General features: G+C 38.5%; 1 protein-coding gene across 3 annotated transcripts in view; it reads right to left on the minus strand.

Annotated features, from left to right (window-relative positions):
* The window catches only part of ZNF827 (zinc finger protein 827), a 110,950-nt gene that overhangs the window by 53,311 nt on the left and 35,624 nt on the right, over nt 1–22,015 (minus strand). For all 3 annotated transcript variants that reach the window (XM_086747501.1, XM_086747500.1, XM_086747502.1), the window contains exons 4-5: nt 13,573–14,056; nt 1,978–2,211 (exon numbers count right to left, since the gene is read on the minus strand). In XM_086747501.1, coding sequence (XP_086603627.1) covers nt 1,978–2,211; nt 13,573–14,056 — 718 coding nt within the window. The remainder of the gene's footprint in view (nt 1–1,977; nt 2,212–13,572; nt 14,057–22,015) is intronic.

Consider the following 22,015-nt stretch of genomic DNA (forward strand, 5'->3'; position numbering starts at 1 on the left):
AAGTTCTAAATCACCAAAAACAGAATTGCTTAAGATAAGCTGGGAAGTCAATAGAGTATTTTACCAGAAAAAGTAAACATTTAAACCAAAAACAAACAAACAAACAAACAAAAACACTAAAGAGGCTATTGATCTTAGATATTCCTCTTATTTTTGTCCTACATTACTGTATTGTAGTGTCTTCCTCCTTTATGGTTTCTGCCTTAGATGGTAATTCAGGCAAGTTGAAAACAGTGCATGTGATAAAGCTGGTATAACCCCACCCACTGGCTGATTCAGGAATACCAACTGCAGCAACACCGACCGAGTAAATCCTAGAGTAACTCTTTACCTTCTAATCTACGGATTAACCAAGATGACCACTATCAGCAAAAACTGCTCAGTCACTAAGAGATAATCAAAGAGACGTTAAACTACTGTATTTCTTACTACAACCTTTAAAAACCGGGAGTTCCCAGCAGAAATGACTGAAGACTTGACCAAGATTTTATACATGCTAGGTTTGACTCATATAAACAGATATTTAAGGCACAAATATTCTAATACAATAGTCAGTAATAAAACTATTTAAACACAGCCTACTAGTGCTTAATTCAAGATTCACAACCAAGAACTCTAATGTCTCTGAAGCACTTGAGAAATTAAGTTACAGAGCTCCTTCTTTATTAAAATAGTTGTATAAATTTATATGGACCAAGAAAAATAAAGTCACATGTTAACATTCATTAGGCTGTAAAATTCTTTTACCAGAACACCATACTCAAACCAGTTATCAGCAGCAACAGTGCACTATATCAATAACCAAATGTTTAGTACTTGGGAGTTTGTGAAAAATTGGGAAACTTCAGCCCTGATCAACTTTTGTACCTGGGAAGCACTTTCTGGTACCATTAACATGGAAGGCTTGCAAATCAATGATTCAAATTCTTCTGGAAATTAAAGTGTGCAAGTATGAACATGAGTGAATTAATTACATGTTAGAAATTATGGCGGAGATCCTAGTCAGTTAAAGTCTTTCAGGTACAAATTTGAGCTCCAATTCAATGTTGACAGTATCCAATCAAGCTGAATAATTTCAGATAGGTTTGGCAGGAATCTTAGAAGTTACTAAACTTGTAAGCATTTCCACTGGCACCTCTTGCGTGACTTCAGCATACTTAAAAAAAAAAAAGTCTTGTCCAGTTTTGGAGAAGACTTAAAAACTAGCTGATCCAGTTTAGGTGCGGAAGTAGAAAACCCAGTCTCCCAGGCTGACTGTCAGGTCTCAATCCTAAAAATTTAGGTCTATTAGAAGTCCAAAGTCTTTTCACTTAACCTGTTCCCAGCAGGGAGAATTCAAGCCTTTTACATTCCCTTGAAGTTAAATCTTGATTCTGACAGTTAGACCAAGCACAATTAGCAGAACATACATTTTTGTTTGACTCCCTCCAGTTGTAACAGTACATACATATATATATACACACACATATGCATACTGTCTACTTGTCTGGCAGAAGGATGTATCACTAAGGCAATGTAGGCAAGTTCAAGTGGTCTCTCTAATGACAGAAAGCTGTTAACAGTGTATCTTGCAATTTTGAGTACAAGATACTGTCAGAAAAAATAAAAGGCTTTAAAAGTCAGCATTTCTACAGCTATATCAGGCAGAGTTCAGTATAGACACACATTCCTATAATATTAATGAAGTGACATGTGAATAAATTGCTATTAATATGTTTTGATACATTCAAAAAGTGCCAACATCTAAGAGCTTTTAGGCATCCCATAGTCATTAATTTGAAAATGAGAGCACAGATAACCATATATTATGGCGACAGACGAAACTGAGATGTCTTATATATATGAACCTGTGCGGACAGACCTTTTCAATTGTCCCTTCACTTGCTACTAAAATTAAACATTCCTTCTGCATGGTAACCCTGCTAGCACACACACGCACAAAATTAGAAGTTGAATATTATTAAATTAAATATCTACCTGAGAGCTTCATGAGGAGCTCAGATGCTGCCTTGACTGACATGTCCTGCCTCATCACATTTGCTTGCACTTCCTGTGGCTTGAGTTTCTCCTCAGGAACATTTGGAGCTGAGGCTTCAGATTCCTGGCTGAACACATAGCTGGACTGAGACAAGGCTGAACTTGCAGCTTCTTCATCCTTAGGCTCCTCTTTCACTTTAAATTGAGGAGTCAAGGGTTCTTTTTGATTTGCAGCTGTCAAGAGAAGGAAAGAAGTGAGACTTAATGAGGTATGTGATATTTAATCATGGAGCAGCTGGTAACAGGAAGAAGCCATAACCTGAGAAATGCTAAAGCAGGTACTGGAAGTAAGCATGTCAAACAGTATTCAAGAATGTTTCAAAAGGTAAACAAACTTTGGCATCTTTTTTACAAAGGGTCAGCTTTGAAACACAAAACCTGCATGTACCAGAGCTCAAGAAACCACTCTTCTCTTACTTCTTTTGCCCCTACTCGTCCTAAAAGCATTCCCCAGTCATTGGTTTGTAGGTCTTCTATAAGCTTGCTGGCAGTTTGAAACATCATTTCACCTAAGGGCAAATTTGGCAAAGCCCATGGGTACTACATATTGAGTTCTTAGAGCATTGAAAAGAGGCAAGAGATGAAGAGTAGAAAGACAGGAAACCTAAAAGGGGAGTAAAAGGGAAATGAACAGCAAATTCTTCTGTCCTAAAAGTTGGTATTTGTTAAGGAAGAGAATAGAGGGATTTTCAGAAGACAGCTCTGCACTGAAAGATACTATTAAAGTACTGTTCCAGGTTCTACACCCATAAAAAACAAAGAGAGCAGGTTTAAAATATTCCTTTCAAATACTCCATATAAGCAGCTGTGCAGCCTCAGAGAAGGGTACAGCGACCTTGGGTCTGCTTAAGATCTACAGACTGAACAGTATTGTTCTTGGATGGTCTTTCCAATACCCCTTGATAGCAGCAGATCCTTTGCACTGCATTTGGTTTAAGGGATAAAATCAAGAACGCCTCACAAACAATACTTCCAAACACAAGCAATATAAATTCACAGGCGGACTGCATGGCAAACAGGAGCCTAAAGAAGTTGCACTATTTTTCAACAGCTCTTCTTATAATTCTTTATGTTTGACCATTAAGAGAGGCTTCCTTCCCTGTCTCTTAGTGGCTTTTTCTTATTTAAAATTTCACTTTAAATGCCCACGAACACACAGCAGATGACTTGTTCAGTGCCCCAAACTTTGATGAGTTTACATCTTTCTCACCTCTCTAAACCTCAGATTCCACACATAGGAAAGACAGAGCATTGTCCCCATTTTGTTACCTTTCTCAGCTCTTTCATCATTTACCTCACTGCCTCTCCTACATGTTTCCTACTTCCACACGACAATCCCCTGCCTACCCTCAGGACTCCTGCAGATGAGCTCTATCAGATCTCACTTGGACCACGTAAGATATACCACACCACTCCTTTCACAGGCTGCAGCAGGGCATTAGAAGCCAACGTGCACTGCCCGCTGCAGAGAGCTGTTTGTTTTACAAACCCATTACATGAACAGGAAAAGCTGAGGACCTAGCATATCACAAAGATGGTAATATCCAACTAAAGGGGCAGGGTACTAACAGGTCAAATCAACCCAACAAAATCTGGCAACAGTCACCTGTTTGAGCCTTTGGTCTACTTTCTCCTCCACTTCACCAGTTCTTATCCACTCTCTGGCTCCTTGCTTTCCTGGCTTACTTCCTCAGATACTCTCCTTCTCAGCAGTTCCCCAAAAATCTGTCCTAGAGAATCCGAATTCCTCCATCCTACTGTGAAGTGCCCACCATCTCCCACAGGCCTTAAGCCTAAAATATGGGGTACAATTGCCATCTCTATCACAAATAGAAACTTTCATTTACAATTTTGAGCTTTGTTCATTTTCACATAGTCCCCCGTTTTGTGGTTTTCTTTGTGTTGTCTTTTTTTTTAATTATTTTTTTGAAGTTACTACATTACCCTTTAAAAAACACAATCTTTTCAGTTTATATTACAAGGTTGTTTGATTTTTCTCCTTTCTTATTGGTTGGAAAGCCACTACCAAAGAACAAGATTAAAGCAACTGGTACAAACAGTGCACACAAAGGCAGCATGGACATAGCACATTAGTAGTGCTATGAACATAGCACATTAGTGCTATTCACTACTTCAGAAATTAAATTACCTTATATGTGTAATTTTTAACATGACCTATAAGCATTTTTAGCAGTATTAGGAATTACTTTTTCCTTTTTGTTTAAAAAAAGAGAGCAAAAGCAGAAATACAAAACATTAAAGCATGCTTTAATTCATCAAAATACAGGTTAGGGCTCTCGAACCAATCTTGACTTTAGCAAGGTACTTAAGAAAAAATCCATCCGTTTTCTCTATCCAGGCCTATTCTAGCTCAGTCTATTCTGGGGTTTGACCCGAGGTGACCCAAAAGACCCAAACCTTCTACGTCACACTACCTTCTGCATTCCTTCTCTTTTAAAACATGCCACTCTAGCTGCTCCTGATAGGAAAAATACCTCCACCAGGAGATGAGTGCAATGGATAGAGGGCACTCTGCCTGAACTTTCAGAGAACCTGGAGAAAAAAAAAAAAGTCTGAATTCATTAATTTCAAGAAGGTATTAATTCAAAATGTCCCAGAAAATAAAGGAAACGTGGGTCTGAGTGAAGAGGTAAAGATGACCCACTGAGAATAATCATTAACCTGTGAAGCCAGCTACGTTTCTGCCCATGAACCAGGGCAGAAAATGAACCAGGTAGAGGAAGCACTGTAGTGTAGGTCAGCACACACTTTCACCATTTAAAATATAGAGGTGATACTAAACTCACATACATAGACCAGTGTAAGTTAGCAACCATACACTGTGGTCCATTACAAGCCAGGTTAAGAACAATGTAAACACATCCATACATAAATAGAATCACTGTAACCGAATTCATATAATATCACAGCCTTAAAATAGGAACTTTTTTCAGAGGCAGGCACTATAGTATGCAGTGGCAGATGCCTTATGGATTCCCCTACCACAAAAAGGAAGATCAAAAGGGGCACTTATGGAAGAAATTAGCATTTATTAAATCCTCTTATCACTAAGTCAAAACTCAGTAGCCAATTTGACCAATCCAAGGGCGGGCGTCAAGTGGTACCTCTATGCTCGTCATCCCAGGGTATTCTCAAACTCAAACTTGGCTTGAGATGAAACCAAGTTCTAATATCTCAGAGAACAAAAAATTCAAGGTAGGTCACATCAGAGTTTAAATAGTTTCATGACAGTGACACACTCAGAATGATTTGAACAGGGCATCCATCAAGTTTCCCTCCTTTCTTATATCTCACTTTCCCTTTCTCTCCCAGCCCCACACATTAGCTGTCTTACTGTGACAGCCCATGCTGCTGTAAGCCATTGCTCCCTCACACTTCAGAGCCAACAACTGGGAAAACAACGGTAAAACTGCTGACAACAAATCTATGAGCACAACATCAGCCATAATCTGAATGAGCTCTTAATGAGATCTGTATACTCAGTTTGTCCCTGTGTGTCCACAAGACATCACTTACGAGAAATATAAAACATGGTCAGGGTCCCACAATCCAGGGGAAGTCTTGAAGATGTGCATTTGGCAGTATCACATGAAGGGAAAAAGAAATCCAGATTGTTGTTCTTACTTATGTTGCTGGTTCTGCCTGCTCTAGCTTCTTTGCTTTAGGTAGAAGATAGGATTAATAAATTAGAAAAGAAGTAGGCTTTTATTTCTTTAATTAACTGACAGCATATTCCTTGAACTGACCATGCTTTCAAAAAAATCAAACATTTTAATTGTAGACAAATAATAAAAATAGAAGAGTTATTTTCCTAATTTTTCTTCCCTCAGGGGAAAAAAACCAAAACAACAAACAATCGAATAAAATCAGACAACTATTGGATCAGTTTGAACCCAATTGCTTCAATTAATGGGGCTTTTACTTCAACTAATGGGGCTTTTGCTCTTTCTTGCAATATACTAAAGCAGATTCCAACGTAAATGAAGCCTAAATCGAAGGACAACTAAAAAAAGGAGGAGGTTGTCCAGTCTATCAGATCTATACATTAAAACTAGAGGGGAAAAAATGCCATCCAAAACCAAAAAACAAACGACCTCAAAACCAACAAAAATCCCCACCACTCCTGCCTCTGTCCCATCTTGGATCCACAACTATGGACAGAATTGCTAACACATGGGAAACAGCAACTATGACGCATCCACTAGTAATATTAAGGAGAACAATAAACAGATGTAAGAAAAAACATTGCAAATAAGGGAAATAAAAGTTGACTAGGACCAGTTCTTAAAAAAACCCTATGATTGAGGTATCTTTGAAAAATTAGAACTAGACAAGGATTAAAAAAGATTATGTTGAAGTCCATTAAAGTATATTTGAACTACAAAATTATTACTTCCCAGAAAGAATAAAATAATCTATTTACATACAAAAATGGACTCACATACATATACTTAATTTGTATGTAATTTTATACTTAAGTTGTACGTAATTTACATTCATTTTGAACTGCAATGAGAACAGACTGAAGGATGTGTTGCCTGAAAACTGAATCCAAAAAACCCTAGCAATTTAATTTAGAAATACACAGTGAGGAAAAAAAAAAAATCCTGCCCAGCAAATGCAACCAACAGGCAGCAGTCTCTCAAGCAGGGCTGATAATTCTCCATTTGTTTCATTCCATTCCATATTGAGAAAAAAAACCCAAACCAAACCAAAACAAAACAGATCAAAGAAGATTCCAGACTGCTGATTTTTATGTTCCTGGTGACTGGAATAATTTGATCCATTTGGCAAAAGTAGATGATGAAAGTTGAAACACTTTCCTCAAACTGCCAAATGCCACAAGAAAAGCTTTGGGCATCTGCCACTAATCTGAAACACCCTGATAGAAGCTGCTAACCCTATCAGTCCACTTACAAGGATTTCTACATGCTCAAAATGTTTCTAATTGAAAGAGGAAAAATAGGTTGATTACTTCAAGCCAAGCTCAATGTTACAAATCACCATCACCAAGGAGTTGGTCACAATTCCATCTGTCTGAGCAAAGAACAGGAGAAAAGAAAATCCACAACAAAAATGTCGCCACAAAAAAGTCCATGAGAAAAAGCATCCACAGAGTCTGGGTCAAAAGGAACTGCAATGAAAATGCCACAGTACACTGCTCACCATCATATTATTTTACACATGATGCCTGACTACAGCTACAAAGATGAGAGAGCAGGCCGGTCACGACTGAGGAAAAAGGGGGAAGTGAGGATGCATTCCAAAAGCCACTGCAAATTGAACTGGTCTTCTTGAGATCTTGCAGAAAAACCTGCCTTTGTGATTCTCCTCAGAGCCGTGGCATGACTTCTACCTGAGGAAGAAAGGTCAGTGTTTTATCCAGGTCCTACTGGAGCTAGAGCATCTGAATAACACAGAGCACCTTTCACTCCAGTGAAAGTTGTGAGCTGCAGTGGTTACAAGAAACCAAGGACCTTCGACAGATCAGTTCTGCAGTATTTGGAAGACATGTTTCCTTGGCACTGGGCATTACTGTCCTGAAGGCAGCTGTGGTCAATAAAGGTTATGTCTTGAGTCTTCTACTATTTTTGCTCTAGTAATTGAAATGTGCAGGTAGGTGTTGGCATTCTGCATGGAGACTATGGCTTGTATTTGATGACATTCAAGAACTGAGTAAGAGGTACAAACACTGCAGAAGCAGCCACCAGTGAGCTAACTGCACTGCAAGAAAAACTATACAATTGGAACCTGTTGGAAAATCTCCAGATTAAAATCCAATTGGGCTGATAAATTTTATGTCCAATTTACTAAACATAGAGGCTGTCTATATGTAAGCGGCCCAAAAGGAGAAATACCGTTCTTCTGGCAGGACAGTCTAGCTGGTCTCTCATTTCTTTTTAGTGCCTTCTGCACTGGAGTATTAATCTGTGTCCTGCTACTGTCCCCTCAAAATTTCATAATGTTCTAGTCGAAGTGGAACGGAGGGATTAGGCAAATTGCTAAGGCACCTGTAGGACCACACATCTCCCTACACGCCAAGATGTCTGTTATACAGCCAAAGACCCACCTGCTAAACAAGGCTGTAATATCTGCCAAGACCATCTTCTCCTTTCTAGGTAAAAATCAAAACAACAGTGCAATAGGTAAAATTTTGGGGAAGCTGGAGAAAAGAGGAGGAGGAGACTGAAAGGAGCAAAGGGAAATTTGTTGCTAATAGGAAAGAATTGTTTGCAGTATGGAAATTTCCTCTCTCTACAAAGGAACAGAAATAGAGGAAAGAAACGCCACCAGACTGACCTTTGTATTTGTTTAAGAAAACAAAAACCAAAACAAACAATCAGAGATGATTGAACTAACAATGTCTTCAATTCCCATTTTGGATAGATGTGACAGGCTCATGAGCTAGGACTTCTGCCCAGAGTAATGGTGTAATCAGGGAAGCAAAAGAGCCATCAGTCTAGTCTAGGCTTATATTCCAAATGTAAGGGTTTGCATAGATATTTAAGCTAAATAATAAGCACAGAGCTGGTCCAGAATCATATTAATGTCTTCTTTGTGTACTCAGCCCAATACAACTTAAAAGAAGTTGTTTGTTATCCTGCATTTTAAATGACTGAATTAGAACAGAGTCTACACTGCTTTATCTTGCTAAATTCTACCTATTCTTTCAAAATATAAAACATGATGAGTGTGATTTTAAGGATGTCAGGCAACTGTGGATGTAAGACTAGCAATTGCTGAAAAGAGGTTATAAGGGTGGTGAGATTTCAGTGGCAAAGATTAGTACAAACTTTTATTTGCTCAAGTTTTAGTTAGCCATGCTATTGCCATTTTTCAGTTTTATTTTAAATTAAAGGTCCATATGGAAGTGATGAAAATGGGAGCCTGAAGAGACACTTCAAAGAGAGATCTTGATGACATCAGGGGTATTTACACTGACAGCAGCATTATGGAATTCACTGTATTTTTAAATTAAGGATATGGCTCAATAATTGCCAGTCCTGTGCGCTTACATATTCTAATTGAAATTTTACATTCTGGCACAAACTATGAATCCTAAATATAGGCAGCATGGTCTTTTCTTTGGAACTTGCTACACAAATACATCAATTATGACAATTTAATTGAACATGCTTTTATTTTATTAAAAATAGCTGTTTGAAGAATTCAAGCCAGTCAGTTCAATACTGTCAATGGCAAATGCTAAAATATCTCCAATTACTTGTGTTACCTTTAAGGAACGCAGTAATTTTCAAGAGCCAAACAGAACAAATAAGCTAAGTAATCGCTTAGCTTATCTACTAATATTTTGTATGTAGCTGTCTGATGATTTACTATTCCATTATTCCATTAATGGAATCAGATAATAAAACATGAATGCAAAGCCCAAGTACCTTGGACAGTCACCAAAACCCCATGGTGGCATTAATTTCCAAAATAAAGATTTAACTCCTCACACGGTAGTGGCAGCAGATATGACTTAAACTGGGAGCAAACATTGTTTCTCATTTGTTTAACACGGCCAGCCCCAAACTCTCAGCATCTTATCTCTCCTTCCTCCTAATTTTAAAGTTTTTCCACGCGAGTAACTTGGGGAACATAAGAAGAACTGCAGGAGCAGAGCACACTTCATAATATACACCGTCACAAGATGAAGAGACACACTTTCTAGAGTAACGCACTTGGTGAACATGGAGAGGTGGGGGACAGAGGCCAGCAATGAAGTATGTTTTACAATTACTATTTCCACACAGAATTCCTTTGAGATCAATAGTGCAAGAATCCCATTCTTTTTGATGGGATTCATTTATTTTCCAATGTTATGAAAAGTAACTGCAACACATAACATAGGCATAGTAATAACTTCACTGGAGTACACTGGCCATTGTAATTTGAATCACTGTGAAAGCCGTTTTTTATGACAAAAGAAAACAAGTCTTAGAAGTGGGTGGAAGGACATCAGTATTAAAAGAGATGTGCTGTATAACGTTTGCCACTGAAATCTTTGAAATAGGAAAAGAAAATACTCTGCAAATTAAGCTATGAATGCAGTTACAAAGTTTTAATGTGGAATTAATGGACTGAAGGAAGAAAACGTTCTAGCAAAGCACTGACCCAGCAAAGTACTTGGGGAACTTAGGGCATAAAAGCAGTCCTACTAAAATCAGAGGGGGAAGATTTGAAAGTAAAAACATGCCCATGCTTAAATATTCTTCTGTTTATATGTTAAGACTGATCTGCTAATTGTCTTTAAAAGCAATAACTTTTCCAATTTTAAATAAAATTTCAGAGAGAACTCTTAAAATTTATTGTGAATTTAAAAGCATCTCCTACCTTACAATAGGACCTAGAGAATCAAATCTGGAAAAAATGTCAGAATTTGTTCTTATTTTTATATCTACATTTGGTGATTTGTGTTACGCCTTATTTCATGAAATATGTAACTAAAAATCTTTCTTTCAGTCATCTTTCTCCATGACATGACTTTCTTCAGCCATTTCTGCTGCTCTTCTTTGAAGTCTTTCCAACTGTTCATACTCTTCATAAACTATAGCACCTAAACCTTGGACTTCAGCAAGTCTGAGAAGAGCAGGACTGTCTCCCCCTTCTTTGTGGCTGCTTCTCTCTGTATACATCCCAGTATAGTGACTGCCAATCATGCACCAGTATGACATTGTTATCTCCTGCTCCTTTGCCACAGAACTGTTACCTAGCTAATTGTTCCTGGTTTTGCATTTGTGCAACTGCTTGTTGAACACCTGCACATTTTTTACATCTTTTGACTGCGATTCTTCTTTTTGACTGTGGACTACTTTGAATGTACTCTTTTCCAAGCCACTTCATCTAGACTAGAAAGGTACTGCATTGCACAATCAGAAATAACACTGAGAGCCAAGATCATACACATGCTTATTAAGATTCAATTTTAAAATCTGTAATAGTTAATAAACACCAATTTTGTACCGCCTTTCACCCTAGGTGCGCCAGTTAAACTTCTGGAAACTGTAACTCTTCGGTCTGAAAGGAGACAAGCACTCCTTTGAGTCACACGCTTGGAAAAAGAAGAGGCTAAAACTGCAGAGAAACGAAAATCAGCAGGCCCTGAGGTCCCCCATGAACCTGGAGGCATACAAACAGAGATCAACTAAGAAGAGGAGGAGCAATAAACATTGGCAAGCAAAAATAAATGTTCATTTAAACCATCAATATTCAATAAGAATAAATGCCAAATTCTAAAAATCTATGTATCTACTGCTTCTTTCTTAACCACAAGGCCTGCCAGAGAAGAAAATTAGATTGTTTTGACATAATGTGGTCTCAACAAATCTGTGTTGGCTGTTACAACTGACTTATACAATTTGAGATGTCGAAAGATTTATATCATTGAAAAGGTAGGGCCAATTATTGAAGTTCTGATGGCCTAACAAGAGAGTGTCATAATAACGAAATCACTCAAAGGAACTTGGTTCAGCACAGCAAGCAATCAAAAAAATGCAGCTAATACTTAGCCAACTTGCTAAAAGATGATTACTTCTACTTCCACTCCAAATTTATGAACACTGTATGGAGGAAAGCATGAGCTAAATGTATATAACACAGTACAAATCTCAGGAGAAAAGAAATTCCTTTCTTTTTAACACTGCTCTTCTTGTGTAGTAAACTTGGTGACTGGCAGTACATTTTCATCCAAATATGCACACATACAAAATTACAGATCCATCTCACTCCCCCAGTGACTTTATAACACGTTGCTAGGTAACAGTGCATACAAGTCAGGTTTCAAGACCTTTAGTAAGTCACCATAAAATAACTGCACAGGCCTTTTGCATGAATAATGTACATTTGTATCCTTTTTCTAATGCCAATAGATCAGGCATTGAAAACATGACCGTCTGCCAACTGTAAACAGCTCCCCATCAACTGCTACATAAAAAACAACACATCAAAATGTTGTATGTTTTCTCAGCTTTCAGTCTTTTCCCCCTCTCCTGCTTTCTGCTCTCATTCTTGCTACATGCAGCCATTGTGAGCACTACCATCTAAAGTCCATACAGTTGATGTGTGGAGCCACTTTGTGCACAGTAACAGAAATTTAAGACAGACATCAGAATGACAACGTATGTGGGACAGATGTCAGGTAAGAAAAAAAAAAAATAAATCATTTTCATATAGAGTCCAAATTTGCAAATCAATTTAAAAAACGTCCAAGTAAAAAAAAATGTACAAGCAAATCAAAACTGACTCATCCTCACTCATTTTTTGTTGGTCATAATAATAAATTATATAAACTGATTTTTTTTTTTTTTTCCATAAAGGAGAGGTTTCTGTGGCTTCTTCCAACCCACACAGCAAACCATTTGTGCCAGCCCATTTCACCTCCTGCTTGTCCTCAGCTCTATTCCATTTTCCTGGTTGGCTCCATGAAGCCTCAGGCCTGATTTCTTGTGTTTACCTATTCCAAACAATTCCCCACAGAACCGTGATCCCAGAGTTACAAAGGTCTGGGCAGATGAGGACAGCAAGCCTTTCCACAATAAATGGCTGTGGTTTCACCAAGGCAATAGCATTAGGATAGCACTAATTCCTTAGTTCATCCAACAACAAAATTTGCTAGAATGCAACTCACATTCCATTTAAAGGAAAAAAGTGACCAATTATTCTCTATTGAAAAGGGTAGTTTCTATCTCAAAGTCTAAAACTTGCTTAGGGACTGCCATTTCCTTCTGAAATAGAACTTTTCTTCAATGACATTTTCCCTGACTTCTTCTGCTTTAAAAATTAAAGGTCAATTTTGAAAACATTTTGTATAGAACATCCCCCAGCATGTCCACAATTCTGAAGTGTTCAGTCAAATCAATAAGAGTACATAAAATATAATAGATTTACCCTAAACACATCCTCCACTTCAGAGTCTCACATATGAATATCATTCTTACAGCAATAATCTGACAGTCAATGACAACAGAATAAACACATGCTTTGCATTAGATATGGATTTCAATTAAAATAGCAATAAAATTTAAAAGCTGTTCATGAATCTCTAGGACTACCTTTTTAAAGTGTTAATAATGAAGAAATGCAGTAACTTTCTTACTTCAGATGTATTTACTAGCTAGACCTCAAATACTACTCTGAAATGAAGGTGACCAATACTTTATCGGTCCTATTTAACAGATAGGTAAAGGTAGAGAAGTTAAGAGCTAAATTTTCTAACATGCTGGGCACTTGAAAAGCACACAAAATTAGGTAACTCTCAATGAACACAAAAGCCTGGATAAGAAGTTCTCACTCCTGATCCCAGCAATTAAACAGTAAAATGCCTCTCTTCTCTCACCATTTCCCCTCTTCCCTCCATCGTGCACCTCTCCTTATCAAAAGAAACAAGAAACTATAAAAGTTAAGAAGTGACAATGTTTTTCTCCTTGCAGTTCCATGACTTATCAAACCCAAAGTGAAGTGTTTCTTAGCCCATAAAGGAGCAGCTGATGCTGCTGCTTGCTGCTCAATTACCTGACAGCTTCATAAGAAAATCTGATGCCATCTTGACAGAGATGTCTTGGCTGAACAGTGCTGACGCTGCATTGGCCACAAAGTCAGAGGAGTCTTTCAGCTTTGTATTGTTGGGAGCTCTGTCAACAGTGCTAAGAGCAAAAGGTGCAGCTGAGATGCCATTGTCATCTTTGGGCTCTTCTTTCACTAGTAAAGGTGGAATACCTCCACTAGGCTGCCCAGCCACATCAAGTGTTTTAGACAGAGATGCTGATCCCGTAAGGTCAGGTCCACCACCTTCCCTCTGTGGTCCCGGACAGGAGTCACTATTTAGCTGTGGTGACCCCTTCACCTCAGTTTCTGGTATTTCCTCCTTCACTTTGGATTCTGTCCTGAGGAAATGTTGATGGCAACGCATATGGAGTTTCAGGCTGAAGTGGCGGGAGGAGGTAAAAGGGCATAGCTGGCATTGAAAGGTCTCACCCCTGTCTTGGTGCTGATGAACCTGGTTCAAGAGATGAAAGATAAAAGCATGTATTAAGCAAAACAGTTTACTAGCATTATAAAAATCTCAACTTAAAAAAAAAAATTATGTGAGAAATGTAGAGTTAACTAATGGGTGAACTCTTAATTTTGAGCACTTGGAAAGGGTTAGACACTAAGAATAGTAGAATTCTTTCACACCTAAGTCAAAGAACAAATATCAGACTCAGCCAAAAAAAAAAAAAAATCAGGAACATCTGTTTCTGCAGCATGGAAATGATGAAGTTTGCTTTGGATCAAACAGACCTTACAACTAGATCCTGATAACCTGTCAGTGCATAAGAAAACTTCCAAGCTATAAGCTATAACTAGTAGTTTTCTTGATTAAAAAACAAACAAATCCCCCATCTATGACATATTCTGCTGAACATGATGATTCTGTGTAACCTCATAAATAACAATTGTTCAGAGCAACCCAGCAAAACACCAACCTGCATAGCAATGTCCATCATCAATTCATGTATCTTTAGAGTAAAAACACAGCACCTGGCAATGCCAGGTGAACTGCTGAAACAGTTTGTTCCAAATTAATGCTATGGAAAAGAACAGCTCTGTTATGACAAAATACAAACATGAAAGATAGTGTTTGCCATTTATTCTATTTTATCAGTCAATTAATGATCACAGTTAATCTTACTGTCCTCATATTTTGACTGCAAGCTGCTCTTTCTTAGAGACTCCAGGATAACTACAATGCCTAGTATCCTCAGACCTGATCCTGATTACATTTTAAAGAGAACTCTATCCATTCATATGTAATGGTTTACATCTTATTTCAACAGACATACTCATTAATATAAACTATATACATATATTTATACCATTTCTTGTTTAAGACAGTACTCATGAAAGGGGAGGAATAATTGAGCCCAGCATAAAATAGTGGCAGGTGTATAGAAAAGTTTTTTTCCCCTATGGCTTCATAAATGAATTTTAAACCCTGACAGTAGCACTCTAGGTGACTCCCTGTGGAAAGACTGGCAAATACATACATTTTTTCCTTACTAATTGATGAACGTGCAATCAGGACAAACTGGCACCAGACTGAGCTCCACACTTTCATTTTCAGTTGTGACTTGAGTTGGTTGGAAACATTTCAGTGAGACAGATTTTTGTGGGAAAATGGAAATTTATTGAATGTAACATTTTACCTGAAGCATGGAGGGGTTTGATGAACTCTTGGCAAACAAGGTCTAATTCCCCTGCCCTGCTGAGTGGCACTCTACCCTCCAACTCCCTGGGCTTGGCTGGGAAGCAGCCAGCTGTGCCAGGGATCCAAGGCTTGCTGCTGCAGCCTGGGAGTCCAAAAGCCCTGAGAGCTCCAGCTCTACTCAAAGCTCAGCTGTACCCCAGGGAGGCTGGAAAACCTCGCTTTAACTAAGATGTTCAGCACTTTTCAGTTTCCTGAAGAGCTGAAATCTAGATCCTGTGAGTCCTGGTGCAGATGCTGCAGAGCTGTGGGGTAACAGCAGCATTTCCCAGACAGAGCTCTGTCAAAATTCAGATTAGACTTTCCTGTAGATTCGACCTGGTCCATTTTCTATGTAGTAAGAGAAATTCAGTCACAAGCTCATATCTAGCATTCTCGGCTCTAGATACATAGGACCTGAATTCACACTAAAATGTGAAGCTGGGAGACATCCCTCTTTTAAGCCCTTTTTGCATTCAGTGAAGACACATTTCATTAGTGCTGTATAACTTTTCATTCAGTAGTTCTTCAAGGGCTCTGGGGACTACATACTGAACAAACAGATAGCAAGAGAGAATTTCTCTTGGCCAGCCACTTTACGAAATTACATTCTCAGTAGCATATAAACATGACATTTACAGACAAAGTAATTCTGGAATCTTAAAATTGCACCTGACATCAAAAAAAAAAAATTAGAAGTTAATGCTAAACTGAGACACTTTTAAAGCAATAACCTTGCAGAGGAATAGCAGCACAATAAATTCTAAATATTAATAGGTTACAACCGAAATGCCAACCAGATTGCCTGTCTACAGGACTGGAAACAGGATGGTCTCTCAGCACAGCAGTATGTAAGCACTTTTCTTCATGAAGAGCACCAAGATGTACTAATGGTAGCAAGCACTCTCACCATGGCAACTTTATCTCTTACACCCACTGGGATTCTGTGTGCCAGGGTTTCTCTCCAGGATCCCCTTCAATCAACATTTCCCTGCCTACATGTTTAACCACTTCTTCTAGAGGCCCCTTATCACAACCATCAATATGATGCCTTCTGAAGGCTGTCACTGCTGCAGTTGGGTGGAAAAGGGGGTGGGAGCCCACCTTCTCTTCCCAGGAGCATGCCACCCCTGCAATATCCTTTGAGAATGGATGAGAATAGAGGGGACTGATTAATCTAATTTGGATTTTTCTCCTGCCCAAAGACAACAGCAGCATCACCAATGGATTCCTCATAAAATAAAGTATGTTTTTAACTTGCAACCAAGCAATGACAGAATTCAAACCCAAATATTTAGAGTTTTGAAAGGAAGAATTTTAGATCTTAAAAAAAATCCACCATATGAAACAACATCAAGCCCAATATTTAGCTCCCAATGTCCTGGGTCCAGTCCCACTATAAGACTATTTTTTTTTTTTAATTCTCAAAAACAAATAATAATTATTTTTAAAATTAAACACTATTAGAAATAGAAGCTAAGAACTAAAGTGCCTTTAAATGAAAAGCTCTACCTTATTTTCTCATTTGACAGCAGCTAAGAGACCCAAGAATTGTCATTCTATGCTACTGGGAGGGGAAAGTCAAGGCAGCAACTACTTGCTGCAGAATAAGAAACAAGAAACCCTGCAGAGCTACACAGAAAGCCACAGGGGAGATTCAGGTCACGCAGTGTTACAGTCCAAAAAGCTGCCTTCTCCCTCCATGAGACAGGCAACAGCTCTTACTCTGTGCTAATGCTCCCCAAACCATCAGATGTCCTCTTTAGACTCAACTAGGCTGCTGCTGCAAGAACCACAGGCAGGAGGAGAGAAGAGGGCAGCTGACAGGTTTTCTCTGAAGTCCCACTCTGAGCCCACCTGCTGCCAGATTTGGATCTCTGAATTATGCTGCAACAAACCACAGTGCACAACCTGCTCACAGAGAATGGTTCTTTCAAAATCCCATCAAACTGCCATTTGACTTACATCAGAAATATTTAAGGACTTCTGCCTTCTGAGTTTATTTCATTTAACCATGGATATTCTCCTTGACTGTGCAAAGTATTTGTATCATCTCTATTTTAACCCTACAGGCTTTCTAGTCTCAAACTATATTTTGTGGTTCTACAGTTTTTTCAGTGTGTGCTTGATACAACGTAGGCAATTTTCAACAGAACTATGCACTCCTTACAAACTTTAGGCCCAGTTTGAGGACTTGGATACAAATTATCTATTGGTCAATTTTCTTTTATAATTTATTTCATTTTCTCTTGCTGCCTCCTCATTCTCACATTACAAGAAAGAAAAAAAAAAAAAGAAGCTGTTCAATTTATCTTCTCTGTCACGTGTATTATTTTGATCACACCTCCTTTTCTATATCTGGCAGACCCATTCTTTTGAGTGTCCTTCTTCAAAGGGAGTTCTTCCCATCCCACTAATCATTTTCATTGCCAGCTTTTAAAATCCCTTCTATTTCTGATACATTTTTTTGATGCAGTGACCAGAAGTGAAGATCCTAAGTGGCAGCACACCATATGTTAATAATAGCATTGTAATATTTTCAGTGTTATTTCTGTTTTATTTTACAGACATTCAAAGATCTAATGTACTTTTTAATCACTGCTGTGCATGCCAAGAAAAGGTTTTCATTGAACTGTCTACAACGATACCCAGATATTTTCCCTGAGTTACAGTTCATTATATCAGACAGCCAGGTGCATGATTGGACTCTTGTTTCCAAGGTGCAGCACCTTGTATTTGTCAACAATAACTTCATTTACCCCCTTCTTTATCTGTCAGCCAGCCTCTTTTTATTCCTTTTCAAGCTTTGCTTTTTCTAATCTTGATTCATGCACATAAGGTTGTATTGTTTACAATTCTCTTACCCACAGTCATCATTTTCTGCAGATCACATTTGCTAAAATATGCACAATTCCTCCCTTGGTAATGGAACACCCCTCTGTTAGCCTTTTGTCATGCTTAAAATTGCTAATTCCTTCCCACCCTTTGTTTTACTGTCTCTTGGTGAATTTCTAATTTGCCATAGCACATCACATCGCCTAATTTATTTGGCAGCTTCTCAGTGAGAAGTTTTGCCAAAGGCTTTTTTAAAGACCAAATAAATTTCAACTGATTCTTAAATCCATGATTTTCCTGACTATCTTAGTAGAAGAACACATGATTTTCTTTTACAGAAACCACATGTCCCTATCATAGCACATCATTCATATCATTTTTCTTTCTGTTACATTTTTTTGTTGTTGACACACTAACATTTCTGGTATTATAAGCAGTTCCTTAAATCATCTTCTCTTAAAAGCAACATCCCTGATGATTTACCAGCCAACTTAAGTCATGGGAAGCACACACTGGCCCATACGGATGTACCACAGTTACAAATACACATCATCTCACCTAACAGGGTACCACGGGGAGTAAGGGTGAAGGAAACGGCAAGACAGGCATGTCCTGCAGTTTTGTAGTATTGGTGAGGCAGATTTTTTCCTCTCTCTTAAAGCTGGGGTAATGCTTTGCACAGACTTTCCCTTCTATTTACGAGGCACATGAAGGGAAGGATTGGAATTCACCTTTATTTTGTGGGACTTAACAGTTGGGGTTTTTTTTGTTATTGTTTTTTAAACACTCAGAATAAGAGGAAATGTTTTTTTTTTCTGAGAATCTTCACCCCTAAGTAAAATCAGAACATAGCGGGGTTGGGGTGCTGCATCCATTCACTGCTGTATTTGCTTCTGGCTACTTAGTCTTCACTTACTTTCTGTGACCTAATTATCACTTTTTACTTTGCCTACTATAGGTTTTATTCTTCTCACCAACTTTCAAGTGGATTAACATTTCCATGAGGGGCATCTGTTTAAGCAACTACTACAATCATTAACTACTACAACCTAGCCATTTAGCCATACCTGCCTACCCACTGATTTTTTCTGTTTGGGTTTTGTTTTGTTTTGTTTGGGTTTTTTTTAAATCTCTTTTAGTAAAATGCCTTTTTCTGTGGCTGTGTTTGAGTACACTTGAGAGGTCTCAATTTTGCATCTATCATGTGCCCTCTGCTCCTCTGCTTTTTCATTTCATGCTCTTTTCTGAGAAGTTCCCTCATTTTTAAAATATTGCACTTCCAGAAGTGTAGTGCTACAGTGCTAGTTTTGGTATGATCCTTCCCCTCAGGACATATACATTATTTATATAGTATTTTCTTTTTGAAACTATTTCCTTGCTTTGCTTGAAAGCAAAGAAAAAAAAAGCGCCTCTCTGCAGGGTTGGACTGGACTAAGTGTTCAAAATTTTTTTTTTCTTTAAGACTTAAGGTATCAATGCATTTCCTATCTTATCCTTGTCTCACATGCAAAAAGTTACAAGATCAAAAGACAGATATTTGAAGTCACTTGTGGTACCTCTCTGAGACTCAGGGCATAGACTTCACTTGTTGAAAAGCTGTGCAAGTCTGCATTACCTCCCCTCGGCTGAAGGGTGGTAATGCAATCACAGGCGCCTCCCAGGGCTCTTTAAAGCTAACTTCAAACAAACTAAATAAAAAAAAACCCTCCCATAAACCACAGTCAACCTCATTCTCCCAATATGGCGAAGATGCTTCAGAATAACCTGTCCTGACCCTAGATGAGGAAGAAAGAGGGAAAAGCAAACCACCAAGGGGTAGTGAGCACCTGGCTACATTCTTCAGGGTCTTTCCTTATTCCCACTATCATGTAATTAATAGCCTCTCCCTAATTAGGAGGCTGATTATAACCCTCTTCTTGTTATACAGGAATATTAAGCTGAGATCTCACTGCTTGGTCCCTCTTTATAAGCAACAGAAGCGTGAAGATCCTGTGGTTGAGCATCATGTGACCTGCCTGCCATTGCATCTAACTTTTCTGTTCCCTTTCCTCATTTTCTGCCACACCATCAAGCTTCAGCGTGTGTTCACAATGCCAACCTTTTCCACTGCTAGAAGAGCTGGCTCACCCATTTCTGCCTTATGTCTATATAGCAGCACAAAGAACATTTATAGATATTATTTTTGGCCATATGCACCTCTTCCTCATTCCCCCTTCCAAGTGCTCAGGCTAATATCCTGTTGCTTTCTTGGAACGTATCTCTATGATCTCACAGCCTACCCCTCCACCAATTGCTGAGGAAGATATGTGCATGATCCAAAGACACCAATTGGCTAAAGTCTGACTGATGCTTGTGGTATTGCTCTGAGGTAAATTTAATCCTTACCAGGAAAAACAGAAAAGCCTGAATACATTTTGCTGAAATAATTCACCACCCCTTTCCATTGCTTTCTGCAGAAGTAATGCATAAGATTCTCTCTCAAGAAGAAAATTGCATGTTCCAACTGAATATACATTTAGATAAACAGAGAGGACTCACGCACAACCCTTGCTACCTGCTTGGACAAGACACCTCTCTGTTACCCATTCATTTTGTCCAGCTTCGTTTTCAGTATTCTTAGCACCCCTGGAAACCATGCTACGATAACGGGATCAAGTCCTGATCAAGTCCCCCAGACTCCTGGGAATAAGGCCAAAAGTTGTGGTTATGAATGTACTGTAATTTGTCTCCAAAACAGACTAATAAAATTCCATACTGTATTTATTTTAGGATTTTTCTAAGGTGCCTATCACTGTGGAATCTAAGCACCATAGAACAATTACAGATAACACTGTGTACCTTAAAATGCAGTCTACTCAGCCTCCCTTGTTCACTGTGTGTCTGTGTGGAAACTTTCCTTCTGCTTCCCTTCTTGCCTTTCACTTCCTCACCTCCAGTTGTGAGTTGGTCCTGGCAAGTGCCCTTAGTGGAAGAACACTTCATCAACATGGCGGGCAGCACATGGAGATCTGAATATGGTCACGGCTGGAATCAGTACAGCTCTCTTAAAGAGTTTCTTTAGCAGGGGACAAGACACCAAAAATGTTGGCAATGTTGTATTCTGGGCCAATCAGTTTTACATGTTATAATTACCATAAATGTATATTGTATTTATATTATATAGTTATTATTCTTTAACCTAAAGATACGCACAATAAGGAAGGCCCATATGGAGAGACACAGAAACCACTCATGGAAATCAAATCTCTAAGTGACCAGTTTCAACAGAAAATGCCTACAAGACCCTAGGAAAAAAAAAAAAAAAAAAAAAGAGGAGGTGTTTCAGCTCAGGGCTATGCTGCCTAGGAGGGAACAAAGACAACACCTTTAGATTTTGTGGACTGCAGCTTTACAAAACACCTCAAGAAGTTTTGCCTGACATCCTTATCAATAGAACATAAAATCTCAAAACCAAAGACCAGCATAAAGCAAAAAAGCTTGGCTTGTGATAGCATCCTAGAATAAAAATTGGCTTATAATGAATGACAAACACTAGCCTAGTACCCGAATTTTGTGTAGCCTTTTTGGTTTTGAAAAATGTGTCTTCACCTGCAGCCACAGTTGACTCATGGGGAGGGAGAGAGGCATGGAGAGCTAGAGGCAGCTCTACCTTCGTGGGTTGTCTGCCAGAAAACAGATAAGGCCAGGTAGCTCCCAAAGGATCCCAGGACAATGAAGAGAACTGAAACATCTAACTGGCATAACCACAACACTGCACCCTAAGTACAGCTGTGCTGTACCATTTCTGATGTGTATTCATTCAATTTTGATCACTGTTGGCTTAGACATGTGCCAGTTGTTATAACCTCATACTTATTTACACACAGATTTAAAAGCAATGCTTTTTTATAATGAGAA

The sequence above is a fragment of the Chlamydotis macqueenii genome, chromosome 4 (assembly GCF_036417535.1).
Source record: "Chlamydotis macqueenii isolate bChlMac1 chromosome 4, bChlMac1.mat, whole genome shotgun sequence".
Classification (NCBI taxonomy): Eukaryota; Metazoa; Chordata; class Aves; order Otidiformes; family Otididae; genus Chlamydotis; species Chlamydotis macqueenii.